The 27,450-nt window shown below is 39.9% G+C and overlaps 3 protein-coding genes across 4 annotated transcripts; 1 reads left to right on the top strand and 2 right to left on the bottom strand.

Moving 5' to 3' along the window:
- The first annotated feature begins 232 nt into the window (after positions 1-232).
- On the top strand, positions 233-5,558 carry rabl3 (RAB, member of RAS oncogene family-like 3). Its single transcript, XM_017706548.1, has 8 exons — positions 233-318; positions 539-630; positions 920-1,049; positions 2,817-2,931; positions 3,606-3,756; positions 3,885-3,956; positions 4,725-4,763; positions 5,053-5,558. The coding sequence occupies exons 1-8, from the start codon at positions 273-275 to the stop codon at positions 5,107-5,109; spliced, it is 702 nt and encodes a 233-aa protein (XP_017562037.1). The 5' UTR covers positions 233-272; the 3' UTR covers positions 5,110-5,558.
- Positions 5,559-5,763: 205 nt separating this feature from the next.
- On the bottom strand, positions 5,764-9,999 carry LOC108432593 (granzyme B-like). Of its 2 annotated transcripts, none has more exons than XM_017706547.1 (5): positions 9,902-9,999; positions 9,289-9,436; positions 8,875-9,040; positions 7,005-7,166; positions 5,764-5,976 (listed from the first exon to the last, which is right to left on the bottom strand). In XM_017706547.1, the coding sequence occupies exons 1-5, from the start codon at positions 9,990-9,992 to the stop codon at positions 5,821-5,823; spliced, it is 723 nt and encodes a 240-aa protein (XP_017562036.1). In that variant the 5' UTR covers positions 9,993-9,999; the 3' UTR covers positions 5,764-5,820. The 2 variants fall into 2 exon arrangements, with proteins under 2 accessions (XP_017562036.1, XP_017562034.1); XM_017706545.1 differs by having other exon boundaries at positions 6,906-7,166.
- Positions 10,000-14,797: 4,798 nt separating this feature from the next.
- Positions 14,798-26,795, bottom strand: LOC108432568 (granzyme F-like). The gene is made up of 5 exons (XM_017706501.1): positions 26,717-26,795; positions 26,399-26,546; positions 20,554-20,719; positions 20,215-20,475; positions 14,798-15,206 (listed from the first exon to the last, which is right to left on the bottom strand). The coding sequence occupies exons 1-5, from the start codon at positions 26,763-26,765 to the stop codon at positions 15,051-15,053; spliced, it is 780 nt and encodes a 259-aa protein (XP_017561990.1). The 5' UTR covers positions 26,766-26,795; the 3' UTR covers positions 14,798-15,050.
- Positions 26,796-27,450: the final 655 nt, after the last annotated feature.

A 27,450-nucleotide genomic window follows, 5' to 3' on the forward strand; every position in this document is an offset into this window, starting at 1 on the left:
GTCCTACTGACTGGCTGGAGACGAGATAAAAGTCTTTACAGGCATCAGAATGAATAGGGCTGAAATTAGACACATAAAATAATATTGTATGTCTACTATGCACTGTGGATAACTAATCCAAAATAAAATCAAAATAACAACGAAATTGTTGCTATACAGTTAAATAATAATAAATGCTTAAATTCTTACGTTAACTATACTTTTATTTTGCTCTCTGAGAGGAAGTCCTTTTATTTGCCTGCACAACGTTGTTAGTGATATAGGAAATAACAATGGCATCGCTTGACAGAGTGAAAGTGTTGGTCTTAGGAGATTCTGGTAAGACACGTAATATAGCTGTAATTATTTATTATAAGCATATCGTGTTTTATTACACGATCTTCTAGATTGTCCAGAACATCTCCAATAAGAAACTAATCGGCTAGCTCAAACTGCTTGCTAAGAAGCCAACTGTGTTATGTCATGTAATAATAGTCGAGCTGTACTTTGCTGCGGTCTTGACTTCTTGCATGACTTTATAATGACTGTGTGCTTGCAGGCGTTGGGAAATCATCTTTAGTTCATCTGTTGTGCCAAAACCAAGTGTTAGGAAATCCTTCATGGACAGTGGGCTGTTCTGTGGACGTTAGGGTAAGGTTAATACCTTATTAGGGTTGAATGTGCACCTGTCCAGTTGTATATAAGGCTGTAATGTCGAATACACACACAAATTCATGCTAATGGTTTTGCTTTTATAACTAACTTTATTGAGAAACAAGTATTTCAGAACATGTTTATGTTAAAAAATACAAAACAATTACAAATACATCAAACTATTTTATACATATTGCACATGAAATATATACATCTATACATTTTATTTATTCAAAAAACAAAATGATATAAAATCTCTTACCAGTAATATGGTTGTGCCATGCAGGTTCATGACTATAAAGAGGGCACCCCAGAGGAGAAGACCTATTACATTGAACTGTGGGATGTTGGAGGGTCTGTTGGAAGTGCCAGTAGTGTTAAAAGTACCAGAGCAGTTTTCTACAATTCAGTTAATGGTAAAGTATCAAAATCATATATACAGGCAATATAACAACAATGAAAAAAAACATAGCAGTGTATTCTAGAGTTGGTCCACTGCAGAAAATCACAACACACTGGAACATACATAGGTTCTCTTATGTAGATATGACACTACTTTTCTATAGTGAGATGCAGAATCCATCCATCCATCCATCCATTTTCCAAGCCGCTTCTCCGTCAGGGTCGCGGGGGGTGCTGGAGCCTATCCCAGCAGTCTTCGGGCGGAAGGCAGAATACACCCTGGACAGGTCGCCAGTCCATCGCAGGGAGATGCAGAATACATAGAGTAAAAAAAAGAGTAAATACCAATTTACACTTTCCACTAAACTCATGGAAAATTGGAGATTTTCTCAGATTTACAAATATGCTATGATGTATTGCGTATCCCAGGCATAGTTACAGCTGCTAGGCTTTGAACCACCCAGAGGGTGATTCAGTTTGCTACAGCACCACCCTGAGGCCGACCAGTTCTGCATCTTTATTTAGTTAAGAATACCACAGACATAAGATCGCCGATTGTGTGTGAAGCACACAAGTCTTCTTCTAAGCCGCTTCTCCTTCTGGGTCACGGGGGGGAGCTGGAGCCTATTCCAGCAGTCGTCGGGCGAAAGGCAGGATACACCCTGGACAGGTCTCCAGTCCATCACAGGGCAGACAGACAGACATACACATTCACTCACACACACCTAGGGACGATTTACCATGTCCAGTTGGCCTGACTGCATGTCTTTGGATTGTGCGAGGAAAGCAGAGTGTGCATGAAGCAGCTAAGCAATAAGCTTTACCTGAATTTGTATTTTTGTATTTGAGTGTCTAACAGACAGCATAACATCATATATATATATATATATATATATATATATATATATATATATATATATATATATATATATATATATATATATATATATATATTTTACTTCTCTTTACAGAAGTTTGTGGGGTCCAAAAGATTATTTACAAGGTCCCAGACCCCCCTAGGACCCTCTGTATTTTGCACCTTAAATCCACTTTAAAATTTCATTAATGCACAACTATATTGTTTTCCACCTTGCAGTACTTTAAACTGATTTTTCTCATTGAAATGCAACCATAACAGTGAAAACAGTGAAATACAGTGCACACATTGCATGCAGAATATGTGCCAAAACGAAAAGCAAAGCCTGTATTGTTTTCTTGTCACTTGACCTCTTTTTTGTACTTTGTCTCAGTGAAATGCAACCAAAACAATTAAATGCAGTGCACATATGAGATTGTATCTGAACTGTGCATGCTGAAAACATGGAACAATGAAAAGTAAAAGATCCATTATATTGATTTAACATTAGAAACATTTAGCAGTAGAAAACAATGTAGTGAATTCTGACATGAATTCAGCATTTTGTATTTAAAATGCAAATTCCCCTGCATTATTTTTCAGTCACATGATGATAAGACAATGTAATAGAGGGTTTGGTTTTAATTTTGGCACATATTCTGCATTTCACTATGGGAAAGTAATGTCATGTGTATGTAGCATTTCACGTTTTTCATTTCACATTTTTCATACTCCAGGAGTCTGACTTGAGAATCACAGTCTAATCCAAGACTGAACAGTATATTGCTTGTTAATCATTATCACTACAGCTCTCACAAAACTGATATCACTAAATTTGAATGGTGTGTGTGTTACAACATAATCTGGTCCTCCAATAATAATTTATTAATGTTTTTTTTTTTTTTTTTAATTGCATTTTTTACAGGCATTATTCTAGTCCATGATCTAACCAACAAGAAGTCCTCCCAGAATCTTTATCGCTGGTCAATGGAGGCATTAAATAAAGACTCCTCTCCTACGGGGGTCATTGTGTCCAATGGGTAAGACAGCCTCAGTCAATGGGTTATGGACTATTCTCAGCAGTGATGCTGATGAATACCCAGGTGTTTAGGGACTGTTTGTGATATGTTTGAGGGGATCTGTCAGAGGCATGAATGACTTATCGCTTTTATATTAAAACCACAATTTAAAAGGGTACAATGTTGTTGGGATGTTTAACTGAATAAGGCGGGCTTGCAAACTGGTGGTCTAACACACTTCAGCATTCAAGTTTTAAAAAATGGATGTGCTGGTACTTTTATAAAATATATTTATAAAAATTGATCACATTTAAATTACAAATCAGAATACTGATTAGCAAAAACACAGTCAGATATATTCCTCAAATTGTCCAGCCCTAATCTATCCAGCACAGTTTGATGATTTTCCTGGCAGTTAGCTGTTAAATTGGTTGCATTTGAATTGGAAAATTACAAAACGTTCTAAACTGTTTACAACCCCTGCTTTAAACTGAAACATGAGATAAGAGGCAGCCATGAAGGCTAGAAGAGGAGCTATAAAATGCTTATAGTACTAAAATAGTACTATATGTCACTGTCAGTATATACAGACCTCATAAAATGCCTAATGAGTGTAGGTACCATGTAAGTGTACCTAATAAACTGGCAACTTGATGTATATGATACATAGAATGTTTGCTTTTCTGTTGAGACAGGGATTATGACAGAGAGCAGTTTGCAGAGAACCCCGTCCCTCTTCTGCTTATTGGCACCAAATATGACCAGATACCTGAAAACAAACGTAATGACGTCCTGACCCGCACCGCCTTCCTGTCAGAAGACTTCAATGCAGAGGAGATCAACCTGGTGGGTTGATTCACAAACAAAGATTCACATTTCATAGTTTTTGTACAAAGCGAAATGAATTGCTTTTCTTATCTTCTTTTCCATGATTATTTATTGTTATTTTTTTCTTGACGGTGTCTTATATTTAGGACTGCACAAACCCACGTTATTTTGCTGCAGGATCATCTAATGCTGTGAAACTGAGCAGATTTTTTGACAAAGTAAGATACATACTGAAACTATAACACTGTTACTGGCAGTTCTATAGGTCACAAGTAGTGTTCCAGAAAGTGCTATATGAACTTTAGGTAGCAAATATTCTCTCTTTAATCTTGTAGAATTCTGCATAATTCAAAGGTTGAGATGTAAACAAAGACATTCAGAGTTGTTTGATGTGAAATGATAATAGGACAAAATGTAATATCACCCATGTTTTCTTCTGGAGTTTTTTTTACAATACAGAATATGTCATGATATTCATTTTATTTAGACAAAGTAAGCCCGTATTTTTAAAATACTATCAGAAATGAGGAATCAACATGTTGATTTGTATTTAACACAAGTATCATTTATATTCAACTTATTATGCCCCACTGAATCCAGTAAAATTGGACTAACCATGTTCTCTATTTAATCAAACATGCTGTCGAAGTGGTTTTAAGCACTGACAATCTCCATGATATGGTCAGAAAAGCGTATTGTGTCATATTGTGACTTATCACAGCAATAAATATTGCTGTATTGCTCAGTATGTTTTTTTTTTTTTGAAAAAATATATCAAGAGTACAAATGTTCTTTAGGGACTATTTTTCCTTACAATGCCCTGCATGTACCCCTGAACAGCCAAAACCTTCTTACAAATATCACAGATCAGTGTGTGAGTCATCAGGTTGCATATTCATGTCCACCTCATGTTATAGAAGTAACATATAAAACAGAAGCGAATGTTTTTGGTGATTGTGTGATGTCACTCTAACACTTTCATATAGGTTATAGAGAAGAGATACTTCACCAGAGACCCCAGTCAGGTGAGAATATGTCCTGATTATGGTTCACTATGTGGTACTGAAACCTGACCTGCACAACCTGTGGTCACAAATGCATCATTTAAAAAAAAAAAAAATTGTGGTTTCCACATCATGGCCACTGTTTGACCTATAAATAATCTGTCTGATTATTTATCTAGACTATATCTGAACTAATCTATCAGAATGAATGTGCTCAACTGTTATCAGTTGTTTTGATCTAGTTTTCTTGTGATGCATTGTTGTCTGTGTTTTTTTTTTTTCCTTCTTCATCTTTGTTGTCTTCTTGTAGATGACGGGCTTTACAGACAGGAAGCGCTTCAACTTCAAGAGCCTTCACTATGACTGAACATGGGCAAATACCACAGAGGCTTGTGGCTTTAGTAATGTTTGTCTAACAAACATACCACCCCATCTCAGTTTCAGACATGCCTCTCACTACTGTTCATGAAAGACTCCACATATTTTTTTGGCACCTGATATCTCCCCAAACTGCTAAGAAGGGTCCTGTATTGCCTATGTTTGTGTTATGTAATGTATAAACAGTCTAATTTGACTATTCCCCATTTTCACTTAAGAGAAGTTTAACCTACTTGTTTCACATCTTCCTCAGAATCAGGATCACAGTTGTTTGCTGAAATGATGAAAATCAGTTTTTTTGTTGTTGATTATTGTAATTTATGCCATTTCATAAATTTGCATTTTGCTATATTAGCAAATTCAGAAGACTGTATACATGTATACGTTGGTGTTGGCAAGCAAAGTCAACGGACGAATAAAGACAGATTTATGATGAAATAGCTCTGTATTGAGCATTTTTAAATATTGGCCTCCTCAGACATTTTGAGTGTGTGTTTTTTTTTTTTTTTGTTTTTTTTTTTTAATGAAAATCTTTTTGGATGGAAACTGTATATTTTGTAAGTGAAATTGTAGGATTTGTTTACCTTGCAGAGTACAAAATACACTTGGTAGGAGGCATTCAGAAGAAGAAGACGAGAACGCGTTAAATGCAATATGTAATTTATTGGAGTGGTTAATGTTGTATGGGCAAGTAATACTCTCAGTTAGATTGAATTACTTCCTTAATCCATGGTACGAAGTAGGCTACCTTAATGTATATTTCTGGGAACTTGCGCTTTAGACAGTCACCAGGGTATGTATATGCAGCCATTCCCTGAGCCTCTTTGTTACAGATAAGAGGACTCCCTGAATCACCCTGAGAAAGAAAAGTAAAATATGGAAATTAGTAAAAAAATATGATTTAGGTAGTTTTAGAAGAATGTTCACAAACTGTCATTCTGTTTTCACATTATGCATTTCTGTATGGCACAAATGCTGCCTGCTGGTGAGTTGCCTGTGCTGATATGGGAACCTGATCTACATCATATCCAATTGTAACTACCACTAATTAGCTTGCTTGACTTTCTAAGTGGTATTTATTGTTATTGGTAATAAACACAGTGGGCTCCAAAAGGTATTTGGACACTTGTGCAACATTTAGTAGTAAAGGAATGGTTTGACAAAAATATGAACAATTGTCCACTTACCCCAAATGAAGTTGGTCCACCATGACATGTTTAGAGTCCAAATGATGTTTTTTGTTATTTTTTTTACTGCCAATGTTGCTAACACAATTGATTTCCATTAATACACCCAGCCCATTAAAACCCCATTCAGATCTCCATTAAGGTTGTACAGACTTGCTGAATTGTGTTTTAGAGCACTGTATGATTTATTGTAAGTGATAAAAATGAACAAATCTTCACTGTGATTGTGACAAGTGTTTGCAGTTCATAATAACTCATACTGTTCTCTAAATTATGTCCACAAGTCTGTGCAACATCAGTGAAGATCAAAGGGGCATTTCAAGTAGTTTGGCTGAGCTAGTCATGAACCAAAACCATAGTGAAAATATTTCATGAAGTAACCTAAAGAACTTCATTCAATTCTACCAATGGTTAATTGTTAAGTATCCAAATACGTTCAGGGGCACTGTATTAGATAAATTAATGTCATAAATAGTATTCCTCAACAAGTATTCCTCAACATTTGGTCTACTGTAGCGACTATTTTTAAAAACACCATAACATGTAGTGTACAGTAGAGCACAGCTTTAAGGGAGTGTGCTGTCACAGAATTTAGTACCTGACAAAAAGCCCTTATCCCATTCGATGCTGTGCAGATCATGCACATAGAATCAAAATAATCCCTCCATGAATTCTTGCATTCAAAGTTAAACTGTACTTTGAGTGTGACTTCTAGCAGAACATCTGATGCTTGATGCTCGCCTGATCCTTTTATACCCCAGCCCGCTATAGAACACTTCTGATGGGCAGGAATCGTCTTATTCTTCTTAGGAAGAGCATGGAAATTCACATATTTGTTCACCTTGGCCTTGGTCTCCAGCTGGAACAGATTAAGGGGCATATTTACAATTAAGAAAGGTGCTAAATAGCAACAGTCTACCAACACTTTAAGGGTGGCCAGTATAGCAGGTTATCAACAAAAAATTCCATACAAATGAACAAGGACACAATTTCAGACATAACATACCCAGTGCAACATGGCCACAAATTTGGCTCAGATGCTTTTTGTATGAGGACCTCTTTCTGCCAGGTAGGAAAAGCAAATGTATGCATCTGTTCAACAGTTTGATCATGTTCAAACTGTGACTCATTAAGTTGACTTGTTTTTCCTTATTTTAACTAGAGGTGTAACCATTGCATTTTAGCATTTATTTTTTTCAGTATGGGGGTTGCAAGATCATATTGAAATTATGAACTGAATACAGTTTAATTTCATACTATAATGAAAAATGATTTCTATAATTTTATTTAATACAGTCCATAATATTCTTAACAGCTCTCAGAACTGGAAAAATCTGGCTTGGTTACCCAATCTTGAATAGTTCATTAGCAAAGCTGTTGGAATTGGTATGGTGTCTTAGTGGAGTACAATCTTGATGGGTAAGTGTTGACATTGTTGAACACGAGGATCAAATAACGTCACCTACACTAATGACCCAAATCTGTTATTTCTTCTTCTAATTTTCTGATGCACCTTAAATGGAGCAGCAGCCACTAAGTGCCAGTTGTGAATGGTGCAACAAATAACAAAAAACTTGCTCCATAGAGGTGTTAATAGCTACCGATTTGCACCTCTACTTGGTTGTACAGTCTGCCTCTATTAGGTTGTAGAATCCACCAGTATTCAGTTGTGGACTTCGCAGTCTGCTGGGAGTAACTGAGCCACGTGAAAAATTCCCTTTCACTCATCCCAACCAGAGGAGCCACACTTTACATAGAAACACAAGATTAGATTTTAAATGAATTTGTAATGCTCAGTTCATTTAATATTGAGATGATAATATTGAGCCTTATAGTTTATTTTTTTTGTTTACTTTTATATGGATGTTGCACTTCTGCTAGGTTTTAGACACAACAGTGAAAATTAAAAAAAAATGTTTGGGAATTAACATTGAAATTATGTCAGCAATTCTTTTGCGAAAGCAAACAACTGCGTATCATTACACATGAAATAAGGCAATTTTAATTTTTTTTTTACTTCTTACATTTAAAATATACTTACATTTTGGATGAGGTAAATTGAGCTCTGTGCTGAGTGGTTTTGGAAACCAAGTGAAATAAAAATATATGTATATATCCCTGCTTAATTTCATCCAGGTTGTTTGGATGATTTTGAGCCTAAAAGTTTTCTAAGTGTATTACATCAATAGGTGGCAGTACCAATGCGCACATACAAACAGAGGTGTGTAGTAGTTAATAGTTACATTTACTCAAGTGTGCTTAATTTTTTGGAAGGTTCTATTTATGTAATAATCTAATGCAAGTATCAATACTTTTACATGAGTATTGATTTCAACTAATCTATCCACCTCTACTTACAAACCACTGCATACAGAAGCCACAGCACACAGGAACAAAGAAGTAGTACATAGTGTTAGAGCCTGAATATTTTAAATATGTGCTGGATGCTGAAAGACCATTGCTCTTATTGAGTAAATTATGGAATCTGAGCAAAACTTTAGTAAATCTGAGCTGAGAGCTGACACAAAATCAACAAAAGCACCAGATGCAATAGGAGACAATAATACCTTCAGTAACATGACATCATAGCTCCTGTCCTTCTGTCCCTCCTTGTATGAGGGATGCATGATGTATTTCTCCACTCGAATTCTCTGCTGACTGGGCTCTTTCCGACTGATATTATGAGCCCCCAGCAGAACCTCCAGTTTTTTCCCCCCAGATGGTTCATATCCACTGCACAAGCACAGGTTTCATTAGACTTACTGATCCTAGTTTGTGTGAACTATAGGGCGTTGCAATGTCTGACTCAGGAATGAATTGTTCTCTTCAGCTGGTTCCTTTTAATTAGCTGTCAAACTATAACAAAGTAACACATTCTAACACTTCTAACTCTGTGAACTGTGAACAGTTCTGACACAGTAAGTTTCTCTACACTAACATCTCAAATCAATCAAAATTATATTACAGTGAAGTAAACCTACTTTAGACAGTGAGCTGAGGTTAGCACATAGTTTTCTGTGATGAGCATCCCACCACACTTGTGTTCATTATCCATCTGAAAAGACACCATGTAGGGTCTGGAGTGAGGTTTAGCTTCATTTCCACCAATAATCCTGCTCTCCATCGCACCTGAGAGAATAAATAATGAAATGCACAAAGTCGCATTCACAGTTTAGCTCCGCAGTTATTATAGCAATCTTATTAGTGACACTGGGCCTCGTTCACTAATATCTTCCTAAGTTTCTTCTAAGATGTGTTCTTAAGAAAGGTCCTAAGAAAAAGTCTACATCAGATTCATGACGTGTTCTTAAACGACAGAACTGTTATCACCTTTGTGCTCTTGAGCATGTGTAGATTCTGTTCTTACCTAAGAACAAATCCCAAATGAGAAAACACTGACAAATGTCAGAATCTTCATAAAAACTGTGTAAGTGGGTTTTAAGAGGAAATGTCGTCTTAAGACCGGTTGGTAAATGAGGCCCATTCTTCTGATTGAGTATAATTAGCTATGCAGGCAGAGCAGTAAAGAATGTGTAAGCAGGTTAAATTGTGTACAAAAACATAAAAACATTAATATAGTAATAAATACATTACCAGACAAATGGAGGGAAGAAATGATGAGCAAGGACACAAAGAGAACCATTTCCCTGCAGAACTGACAGACATATGAAAAGAGTGAACACATTTCTTTTACAGACTTGCAGCCCACCAACAAACACTTCCTCAACCTACAAGCACTTTCACACACCTACGTACTGCAGTGGCTAACTCTTTCCAGACCACAGAGGTGCAATATGGGTGGCATAAAGGAGGATATAAAGTTTAAATACTACATAAAAAATAACTCCACGCCAACTCACTAAGGGCCTGGCTGGTCACATCATGGATCCAAGATATTATTTATTTTGCTTCATGAGACAAATGCAAAATTTCTAAATCATGCTCCAAATATTTTTTGAGTCAAGTCTGCCACATGTGATTCTTTAATATTGAGTTAAACTGCATGCAAAATAACTGAAGTGAAATATTAGAAAGGTAAAAAAAAACAACACTAATCTCAAAAATGACTGCCTTCAGTTCCATAACAGGTTAGATTATTGGTAGATGCACATTTGTTTCATCTTTCAAACCTATGTCTTGTTAGCATGTTATAACATGCTATAATATGCTTATAATATGATATAAAATACAGTCAGGTCCTTAAATATTTGAACATATTTGGAAGTTATTATTTTTAGCTGTTTCAAAGTGCTATGATTTAAAAGTGCAGACTAGTGTTTACATCAAAATTTGGTAAACGGGGTAGGACCTACAACCATTTTCATGAACAGCCTCCCATTTTTAGAGGCTCAAAAGTAATCTGACAGCTTAACTTTTCCATAGCCAGGTGTGTGTTATTCCCTCATTATTTCACTTACAAGAGAACAGATAAAAGGTCTGGAGTTGATTTCAAGTGTGCCATTAGCATCTGTCATTTGGCTGAAAATTTAAAACAAACCCTTCAGAAAGATAGCAAAAAACAAGGTGTGACCAAATCAACTATTTTGTACATTTTTAAAAAATGCACTGGTGAGCTCAGAAACACCAAAAGGCCCAGAAAACAATTGATGTTCATGACAGTAGAATCTACAGTTGGCCAGATCAATAACGCCACATTTGAGTTTGCCAAAAACATCTAAAAGCCTCTACTGTTCAGGAGCAGCATCTTATGGACAGATAAAAGAAAGGTAAACTTGGACCTCAATAATGGGACGAGAGAAATATTGAGAAGGAACAGAACCATTTATTATTGAGGAGATAGGTTCAAGTATGAATGGGAAACTTTATAACTTTGTAATAAGACATCTTTTTACTAAGAAAGTCCCGCTTTTCAAAGAAAAAGCCAATTTACTTGCTGGTTTAGCCGCTAGTTGGTGCTAGCAGGGTAAATGGTAAAGCAGGTCGTAAGTGTAGCAGTGAGGCATTAATGTTAGTACTTTACAAAAGGTAATTTCTACAAATCGTTACTTATAACTGCTATTGTAATTTACTAAAAAACTGAAGGTTAGGAACTCTCCATACACTAGCACTGGAAAGCAGTATTGGTACTGCTTCTGTAGCTAACCGTAATACTTTTTAGAGCCACTGTTAGAGATTTGTTTCTGGGTAACTGACTCTACAAGTTGTTGTTTAATGTCAGCATGCCTTTATCATCCTATTATTGTGAAATAAAAGTGAAAAAGAGCATAGTTAGGATGTTTCCTGGTTTGTTGATTAAAATTGTGTTACTTTGTCCTACTTTAGTTCATTTTTCTGGTAAAGGAGATCTATGTAGCATGAGGCACACTTTAACACAACTTTTTGTTATATAATGTTATATTGTTATACATGGTCAAGCAGTGTGTGCTTCTGGCCACATTACCACATTTCCTAGCCATGGCCTCCCACCAAACTCCAGAGTGATTGATCAGTGTTTTAAAGAAATCTGTGTGAAAGAGTTATTTTTTTTTTTTGGGTCACTGAGCTGTTTGTGTAAATGACAAAAGTCAATCTTATATTACTTTGTTAACCATCTTGTTGCCTACAATTTAACGTCATTTTGAAGCATATGACAAGCTCACAGCAAATGCTCATTAGGGTTAAGTAAAACCTCTGTACTGCAGGGTTAGTCATTACATGACAGTATAACTAAAACACCTTTAGTACAAAAAGACAGATAAAATAAATGTTATATGTTTATACAGATTTTAAAATGAAAAAGAAAAAATCTGAAAACAGATTTTCTACTTTTTTAGTATCTTTTTAGTATCTTTCAGAAGGTATTACAACTTTAACCATTTTAAAATTATTTCACAAAAACAAAATGTTCATCAGAAATGCTCTCAGTAAACCTCATTTAAGTGGTTATGTTGAGGATTAACATGCAACTAGTAAAGTACTTAAATCAAATCAACTACTGTCAACACAATGAACACTTTTATTGCTAAATTTCTGCTTTCCACTACTACTATGTAAACTACGAGAAATGTGCATAACGTACATGGAAAATGTCCAATGCTAGTGAAAGGTCAAATTAAAGACCAGTTCCAGTGAAACATGCCCAGGCCTTGTCAATCCCCTTAAAATCCCACACATGTTCCATTCCTCCTCTGCATTTACCCACTCTACTACTCATCTCTTCACTCATCTGCCTCTTGACATTGTCAAGTAAGACCCTTCCACCATTTCATTCTGATGTGTCACTTCTCAGAAATAGCTGCTGCACTTTGCTTCCTCTGACTTTTAGAGTGTCAAAAGTCCACTACAGACTCATGATGTCTCTTCAGCAGAATGGAGATCATGAATGTGGAAGTGTTCTGATCACTTTCTACTGTCTACAGCATCTTTTTATTCTTCTAACCTGAAACTTGGTGTAATAGAACATTTCTTCACTGATTTTAGAACTGACACAAAATGGACCACCCTAGGGTTTGTTTCACTGATCACATGTATGGAAGGATACCCAAAGTAGAAGACAAGTTTATTGGTTTAAATGCTGGTTTATGATAATAATAATAATAATAATAATAATAACAATGTTAAAATAGAATTGGAAGAAAATAGAGAGGACAAAAGGCGAATAGACCTCAGTTATGATGCCTAGCCAGAGATTAAAATTGATTACAAAAGACCAATTTAGAGGAATATATAGATGTTAAAGTGCCCTCTACAAATGTTGGTACTGAATGCCCATGAAAAAATGGGATATATAACATTGTTCATTGCTTATCCCAGTGGGACAGTGGGTACCAGGTGCCTCTGAGTGTGGAGTTTTAATGTTCTACCTGTGTCTGCATGGGTTTCCTCCGGGGACCCTAGTTTCCTCCCACAGTCTGAAGACATGCAGTTAGGCCACTTGCACATGTTAAATTGCCCCTAGGTGTGAATGTGTATGTCTGTCTGTCTTATGATGGACTGATGACCTGTCCAGGGTATGTCCTGCCTTCTGCCAGCTCCAGCTCATCCTATGGCCCAGAAACTTACTTTTGAAGTAACGCATAAAAGTACAATGATTGAAAAAAAAAAGATTTTATAATGAAATTGAATACTTTGTGCAGCCTCCCTTTGCAGACATAACAGCTGTGAGTCCTCACCTATAATGCTTAATGAGACTGGAAAGCACTTGGCAAGAGATCTGATCAGCTCATTCTGTCTTACTTAAATGTGTTGAAAGCATCGTCCGTGGTAATTACCCATGTATTACAGATGTGGCAGATCTAGATTAAATGTGCAATGTGTAAGATTTAGGGATCTATTAGCAGAAATGGAATATGGTATATAATTCCATGTTTTCATTATTATATGATTACCTGTAACTATGAATCATTGGGTTGTTGCTGAAAATGAGCATTTCATATTTACATAGGGAGTGGGTCCTCTTCCAACATGTTGCACTGCCATGTTTCTGCAGTAGTCCAGAACTGACAAAATGTAGTTTATACAATATTTCATCCAATTGATCTCCATTTTCCTGTGACAGACATGTTTTATTGCTTTATGTAAATTCAGCAAGCAAATGCTAGTTAATGAATGCATGTAATAGCTTTAAAACATGTGTCTAACAGAGCTGCATGTCTTTGCTGATTGTGTGATGTCATTTTTACATAAGGTTATAGAGAACATATACTTAACCAGTTCTGTTTAGGTTCTGTGTGTCTAATAAACTATGGTGACCAGACATTCCTGATTTCTGGGGACAGTTCCCATTTTTAGGGATAGAAATGTCCCTGTTTTTAACAGTGTAATAAAAACAAACAGGAAAGTCTTAAGAAAGACCTGGCAGCACAGCAGACAGGCAGAGTTCTCACGCTGTGCTTGTTTTTGCCCGAGGAAACCAAGGGATTAAAGCAGGAGTGGCCATGCGGGACTTGAATCATACTTGAATCTGATTTGTATAGGCATAGAATCTACTTGAATGTAGGCTACCAGATTTCACAAATCTGGTAACCTTGTAAAGAACTTACCACACCATCTCAGTTTCAGACATGTCTCTCACTACTGCAGTGTTTGAGTGTTTATGTACCCTCATTTAATTTTTATGTACCCTCATATAAGTACTTTCATTTAATTACATCACATCAGTAAATAAAATGTTTTGTATCATACTTTTATAGTGACTTTGTAACAGTAAAGATACAGAGTAAGACCACTTTTAGGCCTTTGGCACCTAATATCTCCCCAAACAGCTACATTTGTGTTAAAACTTAAATCATAAACAGTGAAATCTCACTATTTCTGTGACATAGGAGATGTAAAATGTGTGTCTTCTATCTGCCCTGTAATCAGGCTCATGGTACCTAAAAATGAATTACCTTTCAGCAAAGACTTTTTGTCCTTGATCGTTGTCGTTCATGCTATTTCATAAATTTGCATTTTGGTATATTAGCAAACTCGGAAGACTGTACACATATGTACGCTGCTGTTGACAAGCAACATCGAAAGATGAACAAAGATGACTTCATGACAGTATTGCTCAGTATTCATAAAGTTTTAATACTGCTTTTCTCACTTTGGCAATGCTTTTCAAGGAAAATCTTTTTGGATGGAAATACAGTGTAAAATGTTAAAATGTGTGCAATAATATTTAAGTGAAAATCAAAGATTTGATTACCTTACAGAAAACAGAATGCACTTGTTTTTATACATATATTGACATATACTCTGGATATGTTTAATCCATGCGATATGTAGAATGTGGTTACTGTTATACAAGCATATAATACTCTCAGCCAGACTTGATAACTTTCATAATCCATTTTAAGAAGGAGGCTACCTCAATGTATACCTCTGGGAAATCATGGTTTAGACAGTCATCAGGGTATGTATATGTAGCTATTCCCTGAGGCTTATTGTTACAGACAAGAGGACTTCCTGAATCACCCTGTAGGGAGAGAGAGGGAGAGAGAGAGAGAGAGAGAGAGAGAGAGAGAGAGAGAGTAAATGTAAAAAAGCTAGTCTGTGTGAATCATGTACAAACTTTCCTTATAACTGTGTATTTAAAACTGAAGCTTATCCTTTCAGACAGTTTTGACCTAAAACAGAATCAGCTGAAAAGCAGACATTGATGTGCTGTTTTAATTTTAGCTGTGGTTTTAATAAGATATTAGTATCCCACCATGCTCAGTTTCTGGGCACAATGAATATTCTCTCATATACACGCATTTGGTGGTTAAACAGCCTGCTGAGCTCAGTTTTAAACGTCACACAGCAAAATGTCCTTTTATTTTAATTTTATTTTCAAGATTTTTTTGGCCATGTACAGCACTGTGCTATCCTGGTGTCTTTATTGTCGTCTTTCAATCACCTGATAAATGGGATGCACAACCCTCAAGCCAACCAATCAATAACTTGATTTCAATATTTTCGTGTTTTTGATGTTATTGATTATGAAGATAAGTTCTTGTAGCTCTAGTGCAGAAGAATGTTTTGTAATGTTGGTTGTGCTTCAGACCCCTTCCCTGAGCAGATGAATCTCATGATGGTACATAAGCTAAACGAGTATTCAAAGAGAACTCAGTCAAACTTGGTGAAAGACAGGTTTTTTGAAATCATATACTATTGTCATCATATCTTCATCAGTACAATGTTGATTTTGCATTTGTGATCCAAACATTGAGTAGGATCTTTTTTGAGTCTATGTGTGATGTTAATATAATATAATATAATATAATATAATATAATATAATATAATATAATATAATATAATATAATATAATATAATATAATATAATATAAAACATGATGTGGTCTGAAACCCCCCAAAGAAAATTATCTGAAACCATATGACTATTGTGTTGATTATGTATTTTTTCTCCTGACTCAGTAATGCTACTTCTTTCAGTTTTACCAAAAAAGTGCAGCTTTAGTGAACATATCAAAGTGAACATATTGTGAGATGTTCTAATGTGTAAAATTTCATTCCGCATCCAAATTCCTGGGCTATCAGGATTGTGATTAGAAATACTCCACATAACTTCACAGCATTTTCTTTCATTCTGAAAGCTTGTCAGAGTAGCTTTGGCCTAGTTACTGCTAGGATTGGACTGCTGATATTCAGAAGAGGAATTTACTGGTTTGATTTATTTGTGAAATTGCATTATATTATTTTGGATAGTATGGAGTATCTAGATTTTACTTCATAGTATCTTGCAGAATACAGTGAAGTAAAAAGTAGGATATGTTACTGTGATGTGTAATGGAGTGAAAATGAAAGTCTCAAAAAATAGAAGTACGGGTACTTCCATCCATCCATCCATTATCTTCCGCTTGTCCGGGGTTCGGGTCGCGGGGGCAGCATCCTAAGCAATGAAGCCCAGACCTCCCTTTCCCCAGCCACTTCCACCAGCTCTCCAAGGGGGATTCCGAGGCGCTCCCAGGCCAGCTGGGCGATATAGTCGCGCCAGCGTGTCCTGGGTCTTCCCCGGGGTCTCCTCCCAGGTGGACTCGCCTGTGACACCTCCCGAGGGAGGCATCCAGGAGGCATCCTAACCAGATGCCCGAACCACCTCAGCTGGCTCCTCTCGACGTGAAGAAGCAGCGGCTCTACTCCGAGTCCCTCCCGGATGACTGAACTTCTCACCCTATCTCTAAGGGAGAGTCCAGACACCCTGCGGAGGAAACTCATTTCGGCCGCTTGTATTCGCGATCTTATTCTTTCGGTCATTACCCAAAGCTCATGACCATAGGTGAGGGTGGGAACGTAGATCGACCGGTAAATCGAGAGCCTTGCCTTATGGCTCAGCTCTTTCTTTACCACAACAGACCGGTAAAGAGCCCGCATCACTGCTGACCCAGCACCAATCCGCCTGTCAATCTCCCGCTCCCTTGTACCATCACTCGTGAACAAGACCCCGAGATACTTGAACTCCTCCACTTGAGGCAAGAGCCTATCCCCGACCCAGAGAGGGCTCTCCACCCTTTTCCGCCTGAGAACCATGGTCTCGGATTTAGAGGTACTGATTCTCATCCCAGCCGCTTCACACTCGGCTGCAAACCGATCCAGCGAAAGCTGAAGTTCGCGGCCTGATGTCCCCAATAGGACCACATCATCTGCAAACAGCAGCGATGTGACCCTGAGGTCACCAAACCGGACACCCTCCATCCCTTGACTGCGCCTAGAAATTCTATCCATAAAAATTATGAATAGAATCGGTGACAAAGGGCAGCCCTGACGGAGTCCAACTCTCACTGGGAACGAGTCTGACTTACTGCCGGCTATGCGAACCAAACTCCAGCTTTGTTTGTACAGGGCCTGAATGGCTCGTAGCAAAGAGCCATGTACCCTGTACTCCCGAAGCACCTCCCACAGAATACCCCGGGGAACACAGTCGAATGCCTTCTCCAGATCCACAAAGCACATGTGGACTGGTCGGGCAAACTCCCATGAACCCTCCAGAATCCTGGAGAGGGTGAAGAGTTGGTCCAGTGTTCCACGACCAGGGCGGAACCCGCACTGTTCCTCCTGGATCCGAGGTTCGACTATAAGCCAGACTCTCTTCTCCAGTACCCCTGCATAGACCTTGCCAGGGAGGCTGAGGAGTGTGATTCCCCTGTAGTTGGAACACACCCTCCGGTCCCCTTTTTTAAAAAGAGGCACCACCACCCCAGTCTGCCAATCCAGTGGCACCGCCCCCGATGTCCACGCAATGTTGAAAAGGCGTGTCAGCCAAGACAGCCCCACAACATCCAGAGCCTTGAGGAACTCAGGGTGGATCTCATCCACCCCTGGAGCCTTGCCACCAAGGAGCTTCTTAACTACCTTAGCGACTTCGGCCTCAGTAATGGACAAGCCTATTCCCATGTCCCCAGACTCAGCCTCCTCACTGGAGAACATGTCGGTGGGATTGAGAAGGTCCTCAAAGTATTCCTTCCACCGCCCAATGACGTCTTCAGTCGAAGTCAGCAGCACACCATCTCCACTATATACAGTGCTAGTGGCACACTGCTTTCCCCTTCTGAGTCGTCTGACGGTTTGCCAGAATCTTTTCGGAGCCGACTTAAAGTCAGTTTCCAAGGCCTCACCAAACTCCTCCCATACACGGGTTTTTGCCTTGGCGACAACTGAAGCCGCAGATCGCTTGGCCTGTCGATACCTGCCAGCTGCCTCTGGTGTCCCACAGGCCAACCATGCCCGGTAGGACTCCTTCTTCAGCTTGACGGCATCTCTCACCTGGGGTGTCCACCACCGGGTTCGAGGATTACCGCCCCGACAGGCACCAACTACCTTACGGCCACAGCTACAGTCAGCTGCTTCAGCAATGGAGGAACGGAACATGGCCCATTCTGAGTCAATGTCCCCCACCACCCCCGATATCTGGTCAAAGTTCTGACGGAGGTGTGAGTTGAAGATCAATCTGACAGGTTCTTCTGCTAGACGTTCCCAGCAAACCCTCACTATGCGTTTGGGCTTGCCTGGTCTGACCGGCATCTTCCCCCACCACCTGATCCAACTCACCACCAGGTGGTGATCAGTTGACAGCTCAGCTCCTCTCTTTACCCGAGTGTCCAAAACACATGGCCGCAAGTCCGATGACACGACTACAAAGTCAATCACTGAACTGCGGCCTAGGGTGTCCTGGTGCCATGTGCACTTATGGACATCCTTGTGTTCAAACATAGTGTTCATGATGGACAAACTGTGGTTTGCGCAGAAGTCCAAAAACTGAACACCACTCGGGTTCAGATCAGAGAGGCCATTCCTCCCAATCACACCCCTCCAGGTCTCACTGTCATTGCCCACGTGAGTGTTGAAGTCCCCCAGTAGGACAATAGAGTCTCCAGGAGGAGCACTTTCAAGCACCCTTCCCAAGGGCTCTAAGAAGGCTGGGTACTCTGAACTGCTGTTCGGTGCATAAGCACAGACAACAGTCAGGACCCGTTCCCCAACCCGAAGGCGTAGGGAAGCTACCCTCTCGTCCACCAGAGAAAACCCCAACATACAGGCACCGAGTCGAGGGGCTATGAGAAAGCCCACACCTGCCCGCCGCCTCTCACCATGGGCAACTCCAGAAAAGAATAAAGTCCAGCCCCTCTCAAGGAGATTGGACCCAGAGCCCAAGATGTGTGTTGAGGTGAGCCCGACTATATCTAGCCGGTATCTCTCAACCTCGCGCACCAACTCAGGCTCCTTCCCCGCCAGTGAGGTAACGTTCCAAGTTCCAAAAGCCAGTTTCAGCAACCGAGGATCAGAATGCCAAGGCCCACGCCTTCGGACACTGCCCGATCCACAACGCACCGAACCCCTACTACTGCCCCTCCCATTGGTGGTGGGTCGATGGGAGGGGGGACTCATGTAACTCCTTCGGGCTGGGCCCGGCCGGGCACCATGAGTAAATGCCCGGCCACCAGACACTCGCTGGCGAGCCCCTCCCCCAGGCCTGGCTCCAGGGTGGGGCCCCGGTAACCCTGTTCCGGGCAGGGTACACAAGTCCTGCTTTTGTGTCTTCATAGGGGTTATTATGGATCACACTTTGTCTGACCTGTCACCTAGGACCAGTTTGCCATGGGAGACCCTACCAGGAGCTTTTGCTCCAGACAACATAGCTCCTAAGATCATTCAAGCACGCAAACCCCTCCACCACGATAAGGTGGTGATCCAAGGAGAGGAAGTACAGGTACTTAAAGTATTTAAATACAAAAGTGCACTTACTTCATACAGCTTGCCTTAGTGTTCATTTTGGAGTAGAAAATCAAGAGGCTAAAAGTGTGTCTGCATATTTTATTTCATTGTTTCATTGTTCGTTCATTGTTGGTTCCAAGAACCTACTGATCTGTGAACCGATTGGTTGGCTGATTAAAAAACAGTTGGAGTGACTCATCACTTTTCTTGTTCTTTCTAAAAGGCACCAAAATGCCTAGTGTGAACTCAGTTATGTGGTGGGCTTAAGTACCTTACAAAAAGCCCTTTTTCCATCAGAGGCAGTGCAGATCATGCGTTTACAATCAAAATGATCCTGCCATTTTTTCTTGCAGTATTTCTTCAACTGAAGCTGGAGTGTGACCTCTCGCAGAACACTCGATGCTTCTTCCTCATTTGGCACTTTCATACCCCAGCCTGCTATAGAACACTTCTGATTGACGGGAAGTTTCTCATTGTTTTTAGGAAGAGCAATGACCCCCACAGACTCAGTCAGGTTGGCGTCAGTCTGTAGCTGTAACAGATTTAGAGTCTGAGCTGAGAGCTGACACAAAATCATCAAAAGCACCAAATGCAATGGAAACAGTAATACCTTCAGTAACATGATATCACAACTCCATTTGTTCTGTCCCTTCTTGTATGAGGGATGCTTGATGTGCTTCTCTACTTCAATCCTCTGCTGACTGGACTCCTTACGCCTGATATTATGAGCCCCCAGCACAACATCTAGGCGGGTTTTACCAGAGGAGTCATAGTCACTGCAGAAACAGATCAACAGTCTTACTGATCCTAACCTGTATAAACTGTAGTGGGTGGCAAAATCTAACTGATTGACATCAAGCACAGTGAAGTGTTTGTCAGTGTTATAAGCTTAAGTTTTGCTTGTGATAACATTAGGCAAATATGACATATGACAAAAACATGACATTACTACAACTTGACATTTTCTCAGTACACAATATGTATCAAGATAAATCAGTTGATTTAACACATTTAACAGTGTTACATTGAAGATTGATTTATAGATTAGATTATTATTTATGTATAATAAATACCATTATATATATATACACTGCTCAAAAAATAAAGGGAACACTTAAACAACACAATATAACTCCAAGTAAATCAAACTTCTGTGAAATCAAACTGTCCACTTAGGAAGCAACACTGATTGACAATCAATTTCACATGCTGTTGTGCAAATGGAATAGACAACAAGTGGAAATTATTGGCAATTAGCAAGACACACTCAATAAAGGAGTGGTTCTGCAGGTGGGGACCACAGACCACTTCTCAGTACCTTTCTGCTTTCTGGCTGATGTTTTGGTCACTTTTGAATGTTGGTGGTGCTTTCACACTCGTGGTAGTATGAGACCGACTCTACAACCCACACAAGTGGCTCAGGTAGTGCAGCTCATCCAGGATGGCACATCAATGCGAGCTGTGGCAAGAAGGTTTGCTTAGTCTGTCAGCATAGTGTCCAGAGGCTGGAGGCGCTACCAGGAGACAGGCCAGTACAACAGGAGATGTGGAGGAGGCCGTAGGAGGGCAACAACCCAGCAGCAGGACCGCTACCTCCGCCTTTGTGTAAGGTGGAACAGGAGGAGCACTGCCAGAGCCCTGCAAAATGACCTCCAGCAGGCCACAAATGTGCATGTGTCTGCACAAACTCCGTTCAGGACGCTTGGCATTTGCCAGAGAACACCAGGATTGGCAAATTCGCCACTGGCGCCCTGTGCTTTTCACAGATGAAAGCAGGTTCACACTGAGCACATGTGACAGACGTGACAGAGTCTGGAGACGCCATGGAGAGTGATCTGCTGCCCGCAACATCCTTCAGCATGACCGGTTTGGCAGTGGGTCAGTAATGGTGTGGGGTCGCATTTCTTTGGAGGGCCGCACAGCCCTCCATGTGCTCGCCAGAGGTAGCCTGTCTGCCATTAGGTACCGAGAGGAGATCCTCAGACCCCTTGTGAGACCATATGCTGGTGCGGTTGGCCCTGGGTTCCTCCTAATGCAGGACAATGCTAGACCTCATGTGGCTGGAGTGTGTCAGCAGTTCCTGCAAGATGAAGGCATTGAAGCTATGGACTGGCCTGCCCATTCCCCAGACCTGAATCCGATTGAGCACATTTAGGACATCATGTCTTGCTCCATCCACCAACAGCATGTTGCACCACAGACTGTCCAGGAGTTGGCGGATGCTTTAGTCCAAGTCTGGGAGGAGATCCCTCAGGAGACCATCCGCCACCTCATCAGGAGCATGCCCAGGTGTTGTAGGGAGGTCCTACAGGCACGTGGAGGCCACACACAATACTGAGCCTCATTTTGACTTGTTTTAAGGACATTACATCAAAGTTGGATCAGCCTGTAGTGTGTTCCACTTTAATTTTGTGTGTGACTTCAAATCCAGGTCTCCACTGTTAATAAATTTGATTTCCATTGATGATTTTTGTGTGATTTTGTTGTCAGCACATTCAACTTTGTGCAGAACAAAGTATTCAATGAGAATATTTCATTCATTCAGATCTAGGATGTGTTATTTGAGTGTTCCCTTTATTTTTTTGAGCAGTATATATACATATATATATATATATATATATATATATATATATATATATATATATATATATATATATATATATATAAACCAGCCATTAGGGGTGTTTTTTGTGTACTTCTGGTGCCGGTCCCAAGCCCGGATAAATGGTGAGGGTTGCGTCAGGAAGGGCATCCGGCGTGCGCCAAAACTATCATGCAGATCACAAATATGATTGCCATACCGGATCGGTCGAGGCCCGGGTTAACAACAACCACCTCCAGTGCTGTTGACCAGCAGGGTGCCGGTGGAAATTGGACTACTGTAGGTCGAAGACCATCAAAGAGGAGAGGAGGAAAGCAGGTTAGAAGGCAGCGAGAGAGAAGGAAAGGTAGGAGTGTGGAGGTTAGAGGAGGGACTCTGAACATAGGGACAATGACTGGTAAAGGCAGAGAGCTTGCAGACATGATGGAGAGAAGGAAGGTAGATATTCTGTGTGTCCAGGAGACCAGATGGAAAGGAAGCAAGGCCAGGAACATTGGAGGTGGATTTAAACTGTTCTATCATGGTGTAGAGAGGAAGAGAAATGGAGTAGGGATAATCCTAAAGGAACAGCTTGTGAAAAGTGTTCTGGATGTAAAGAAAGTGTCAGACAGGATCATGAGCCTGAAGTTGGAGGTTGATGGTGTAATTTTGAATGTGGTCAGTTCATATGCACCACAGGTTGGTTGTCAGTTAGAGGAGAAAGAGGAATTTTGGAGTAAGATGAATGAAGTGGTAAATGGTGTCCCTAGAGAGGAGAGATTAGTGATTGATGCAGACTTCAATGGACATGTTGGTGAAGGGAACAGAGTGGATGAAGAGGTGCTGGGTATGTATGGTTGTAGATTTTGCAAAGATAATGTTAATGGCTGTGGCGAACACGTATTTTCAGAAGAGGGAAGAACACAGGGTGACATACAAGAGTGGAGGGAGGTGCACACAGGTGGATTATATCCTTAGCAGGAGATGCCACCTAAAGGAGATTGGAGATTGTAAAGTGGTACCAGGGGAAAGTGTAGCAAGGCAGCATAGGGTGGTTGTCTGTAGAATGAGATTAGAAACAAAGAAGAGGAAGAGAGTGAAGACAGAGCCAAAGATTAGATGGTGGAAGCTGAAGGAGGAGGATGGTTGCAGGCAGTTCAGGGAAAAATTGCAACAGCCCCTTGGGGGCAGTGAGGAGCTACCTGAGGACTGGGAAAGCTAAGGTGGTGAGAGAAACTGGCAAAAATGTGTTGGGTGTTTCGTCTGGTCAGAGGAAAGAAGACAAATAAAGTTGGTGGTGGAATGAGGAAGTCCAGGAGAATATTCAGAAGAAGAAGGCAGCTAAGAAAAAGTGGGATAACCAGAGAGATGAAGGAAGTAGGCAGGAGTACTGTGAGGCTAGTCGCATAGTGAAAAGAATGGTGGCAAAGGCAAAGGCTCAGGTCTATGATGAGCTGTATGAGAGGCTGGACAGTAAAGAAGCAGTAAAGGACTTGTATCGTTTGGCTAAACAGAGAGATAGAGCTGGAAAGGATGTACAGCAGGTTAGGCTGATAAAGGATAGAGAGGGAAATGTACTAGTGAGTGAACAGAGAGTGTTGAGTAGATGGAAGGAGTACTTTGAAGAACTAATGAATGAGGAAAACGAGAGAGAGATGAGGACAACGGGGGGAGAGATAGTGGATCAGGAAGTGCAGAGAATTAGTAAGGTAGAAGTGAGGGCAGCTTTAAAAAGGATGAAGAATGGAAAGGCAGTTGGTCCAGATGACATACCTGTGGAGGTATGGAGATGTTTAGGAGAGAAGGCAGTGGACTTTTTAACCAGGTTGTTTAACAAAATCCTGGAAAGTGAGAGGATGCCTGATGAGTGGAGAAGTAGTGTATTGGTCCCCATTTTTAAGAACAAGGGTGATGTGCAGAGCTGCAGTAACTACAGAGGTATAAATTTGATGAGCCACACCATGAAGGTATGGGAAAGAGTTGTTGAAGCAAAGCTAAGACGAGAGGTTCAGGTCAGTGAGCAGCAGTTTGGTTTCACTGTAGTTGGAGTGACAAATGGTTTCAAGGTGAAGGTAGGGTTACATCAGGGATAAGCTTTGAGCCCCTTCTTGTTTGCAATGGTGATGGAATGGTTGACAGATGAGGTCAGGCAGGAGGCTCTGACAGATACTTTGCCAGTGTCACGTTTCCAGGTTCTCCTCCCTTACCAAGCATGCTCCAGTACTCCATTTCCCATAATTCCAGTCACGATGATGTCATCCATTCCTCCAATCAAACGCACTGCCTCGTTCTCGGTCCCCCGAATTCTAATTTGATTCACCCGTGTGTGCTTGTCTCAGTCTTTAAATAGTCTTTGGTTTGTGCTCTTCATTGCGAGGTGTTGACATTTTTCTGGACTACTGAGCGGTCATTCTCTGACTCCTTGACTTGTGTTTTGAACCCTTTGACTTTGGATTTTGCTCTTTTGTGTTTGCCCTTGCCTATATGTTTTTGTCTATTCCGGTTTTGACTCTTGCATGCTTCTTACTACTTTTGGGCACAATCAGTATGGGAACAGTAGCAGGTCATTCACAGAACCATTAACACCAACAAATTCCTTGACACGGGGGTCCAAGGTCCCCAGCCTCTGCTCCAAAATATGTTGATTTTCATTCCTATTCATAACAGTATCACCCAGAAAATGAAAGAGAAACTTCTGCCTAACTTAAAACTTCAGTTCATATTTCAGACAAAATGGTGCTACATATAGTAAATGTTTTTTTCTTATCAGACAGTGTTCATGCCTCCATGTAACAAGAGTGGCCTTAAACACACTCAAGAGAGACATTAGGCAGTGACTTGTTGCCTCCTAATGTGAATATACGGTTATTGTAACTGCATACAGTAAACAGACACCAAACCTACTTCATTTTCAACTACCAAGAACATAATTCACTTGGCCTGAAACTCATTATCACGCAGGCTGAAGGGGGGAGCTATTAACTCTCACATAGGTATAATGTGGATCAATCAAAGAGAGAAAATTCTCTTTAGAGCTAGAAAACTAACAGGATCTCATGAACACATGTTAGTTAATGGCTGTAGCACTGCTGCCTAAAGTGAAAATGAGTATTTTACAGATAACACACTATGTGCTCCTGTTATTCATAACCACATTAAATGTTTTCTCATTGGGTTATGCAAAAAGCAAAAATCGCCTGCAACATATTTAATGCTTTTTCTGTACATTCTTAGTTTGTGGCTTAAGTTGAAGTTAATTTATCTATTGCCAAGGAGTGCAGGAAACTAAAGGATCTAATGCAATGATCAGACATGATAACAGAATTAACTTTTACACTTTAACAAACTATTGTTGAGCTAACTAATGCAAAAAAAAAATACGACAAATACAGTGTGAATAAGAAGAAATAAAATGTTGTAGTTGCAAAACATTATATATATTAAAGTAGCCTGTTACAATGCTATGGCCTATAAACAGCTTTGACTGCCATTTTTGGTAGATTTGCAATGGAAATTCCATCGGATCACCATTATTTCTGGGCAAGTTCTGCTGAAGTTAACACTTCTTCACTTGATTACTTCTAACAAACTTTACTCAAGCTAATACAGTGATATCAGTACCCTTAAGATGGCGTTAGGGATTACTCTGATGGGATATGACGAGACCAAGTTGACGAGCATACTGAAATGGGCAATCATGTACCTTTTTTCTACTATTTAGTAACAGTAGCAACCTCAGATTCACTTGCTAAATGGAACATCAGAACAGACCGCTCAAAAGAATCAGTTAGGTAAACTTCTCATCACTAACAATATGGAATGACTGCAGATACTTACAGAGCATTTCGTTCTGTATGAAAGTAAGCGAACTTACTCTAGACAGTGGGCTGAAGTTAGCACGTAATCTTTTTTGATGAGCATCCCACCACACGTATGTTCTTTGTTAAGCTGAATAGACACCATGTAGGGCCTGGAGTGAGGTTTAGCTTCGTTTCCACCAATTATACTGATCTCCATCCCTCCTGAGAAAATAAAGACAAAGATACGCTAAGTTTAGTTCTACAATGTTTATAGCGACTTTATGAGTGACACTGACTGTTCACATATGATCAGCTATGCAGACAGCGATCATAATCGTGTTACGCTGTGTACAAAAATATTGGGAAAAAACGTGAATTTATTAATACATTACCAGAAAAATGGAGGATTGAGATGATGAGCAGAGACATGCAGAGAAACATGTTTTTATGTTGCACTGTTAGAACTGTGAAATACACAGTTCACTTTGTATCTTTTCTTTTCACATGCTGTGCAAGTGCATCCTCCACCCCCCCGAACCATTCACACTTACGCATGTTGCACTAGACCACATGGGTGCAAAGGTTCAATACTTCAGAAAAACAGGGTATTTGAAGGATTTTAAGGTGACTTAACACTTCAATGCCAATTTTGTTTTCCATTAAAAAAGGGACTTTACATCTGCAATATTTCAAAACCATGCACCCAAAAGTTTGTCAGTTATATATATATATATATTTTTTTTTTTAATTAATTTTAAATAAATAATAAAATATTTTTAAAATCAGGTTTTAAACTGCTTCTTATGTTTTTTTGTTGCTTATAGAAAGACTTAACTGAAATGTTATGCACCCTGGCAGACAGAAAGTAATGCTCACTTGCACGTGTTATTAGATTAGATTAAGTAACCCTTATTAGTCCCACAATGAGGAAATTTCACCTCTACATTTGACCCATCCGTGCAGTGGAACACCACATACACACTAGTAAGCACACTTGCCTGGAGCGGTGGGCAGCCCTATCTGCAGTAGAGGGTTAGGTGTCTTGCTCAAGGGCACACCGGTCACATGCTGTCGGCTGGGGGGATCGAATTGGCGTGGTCACAGGGCTGGTTCTCAAACCTCCAGC

This window comes from Pygocentrus nattereri, chromosome 6 (genome assembly GCF_015220715.1).
Source record: "Pygocentrus nattereri isolate fPygNat1 chromosome 6, fPygNat1.pri, whole genome shotgun sequence".
NCBI lineage: Eukaryota > Metazoa > Chordata > Actinopteri > Characiformes > Serrasalmidae > Pygocentrus > Pygocentrus nattereri.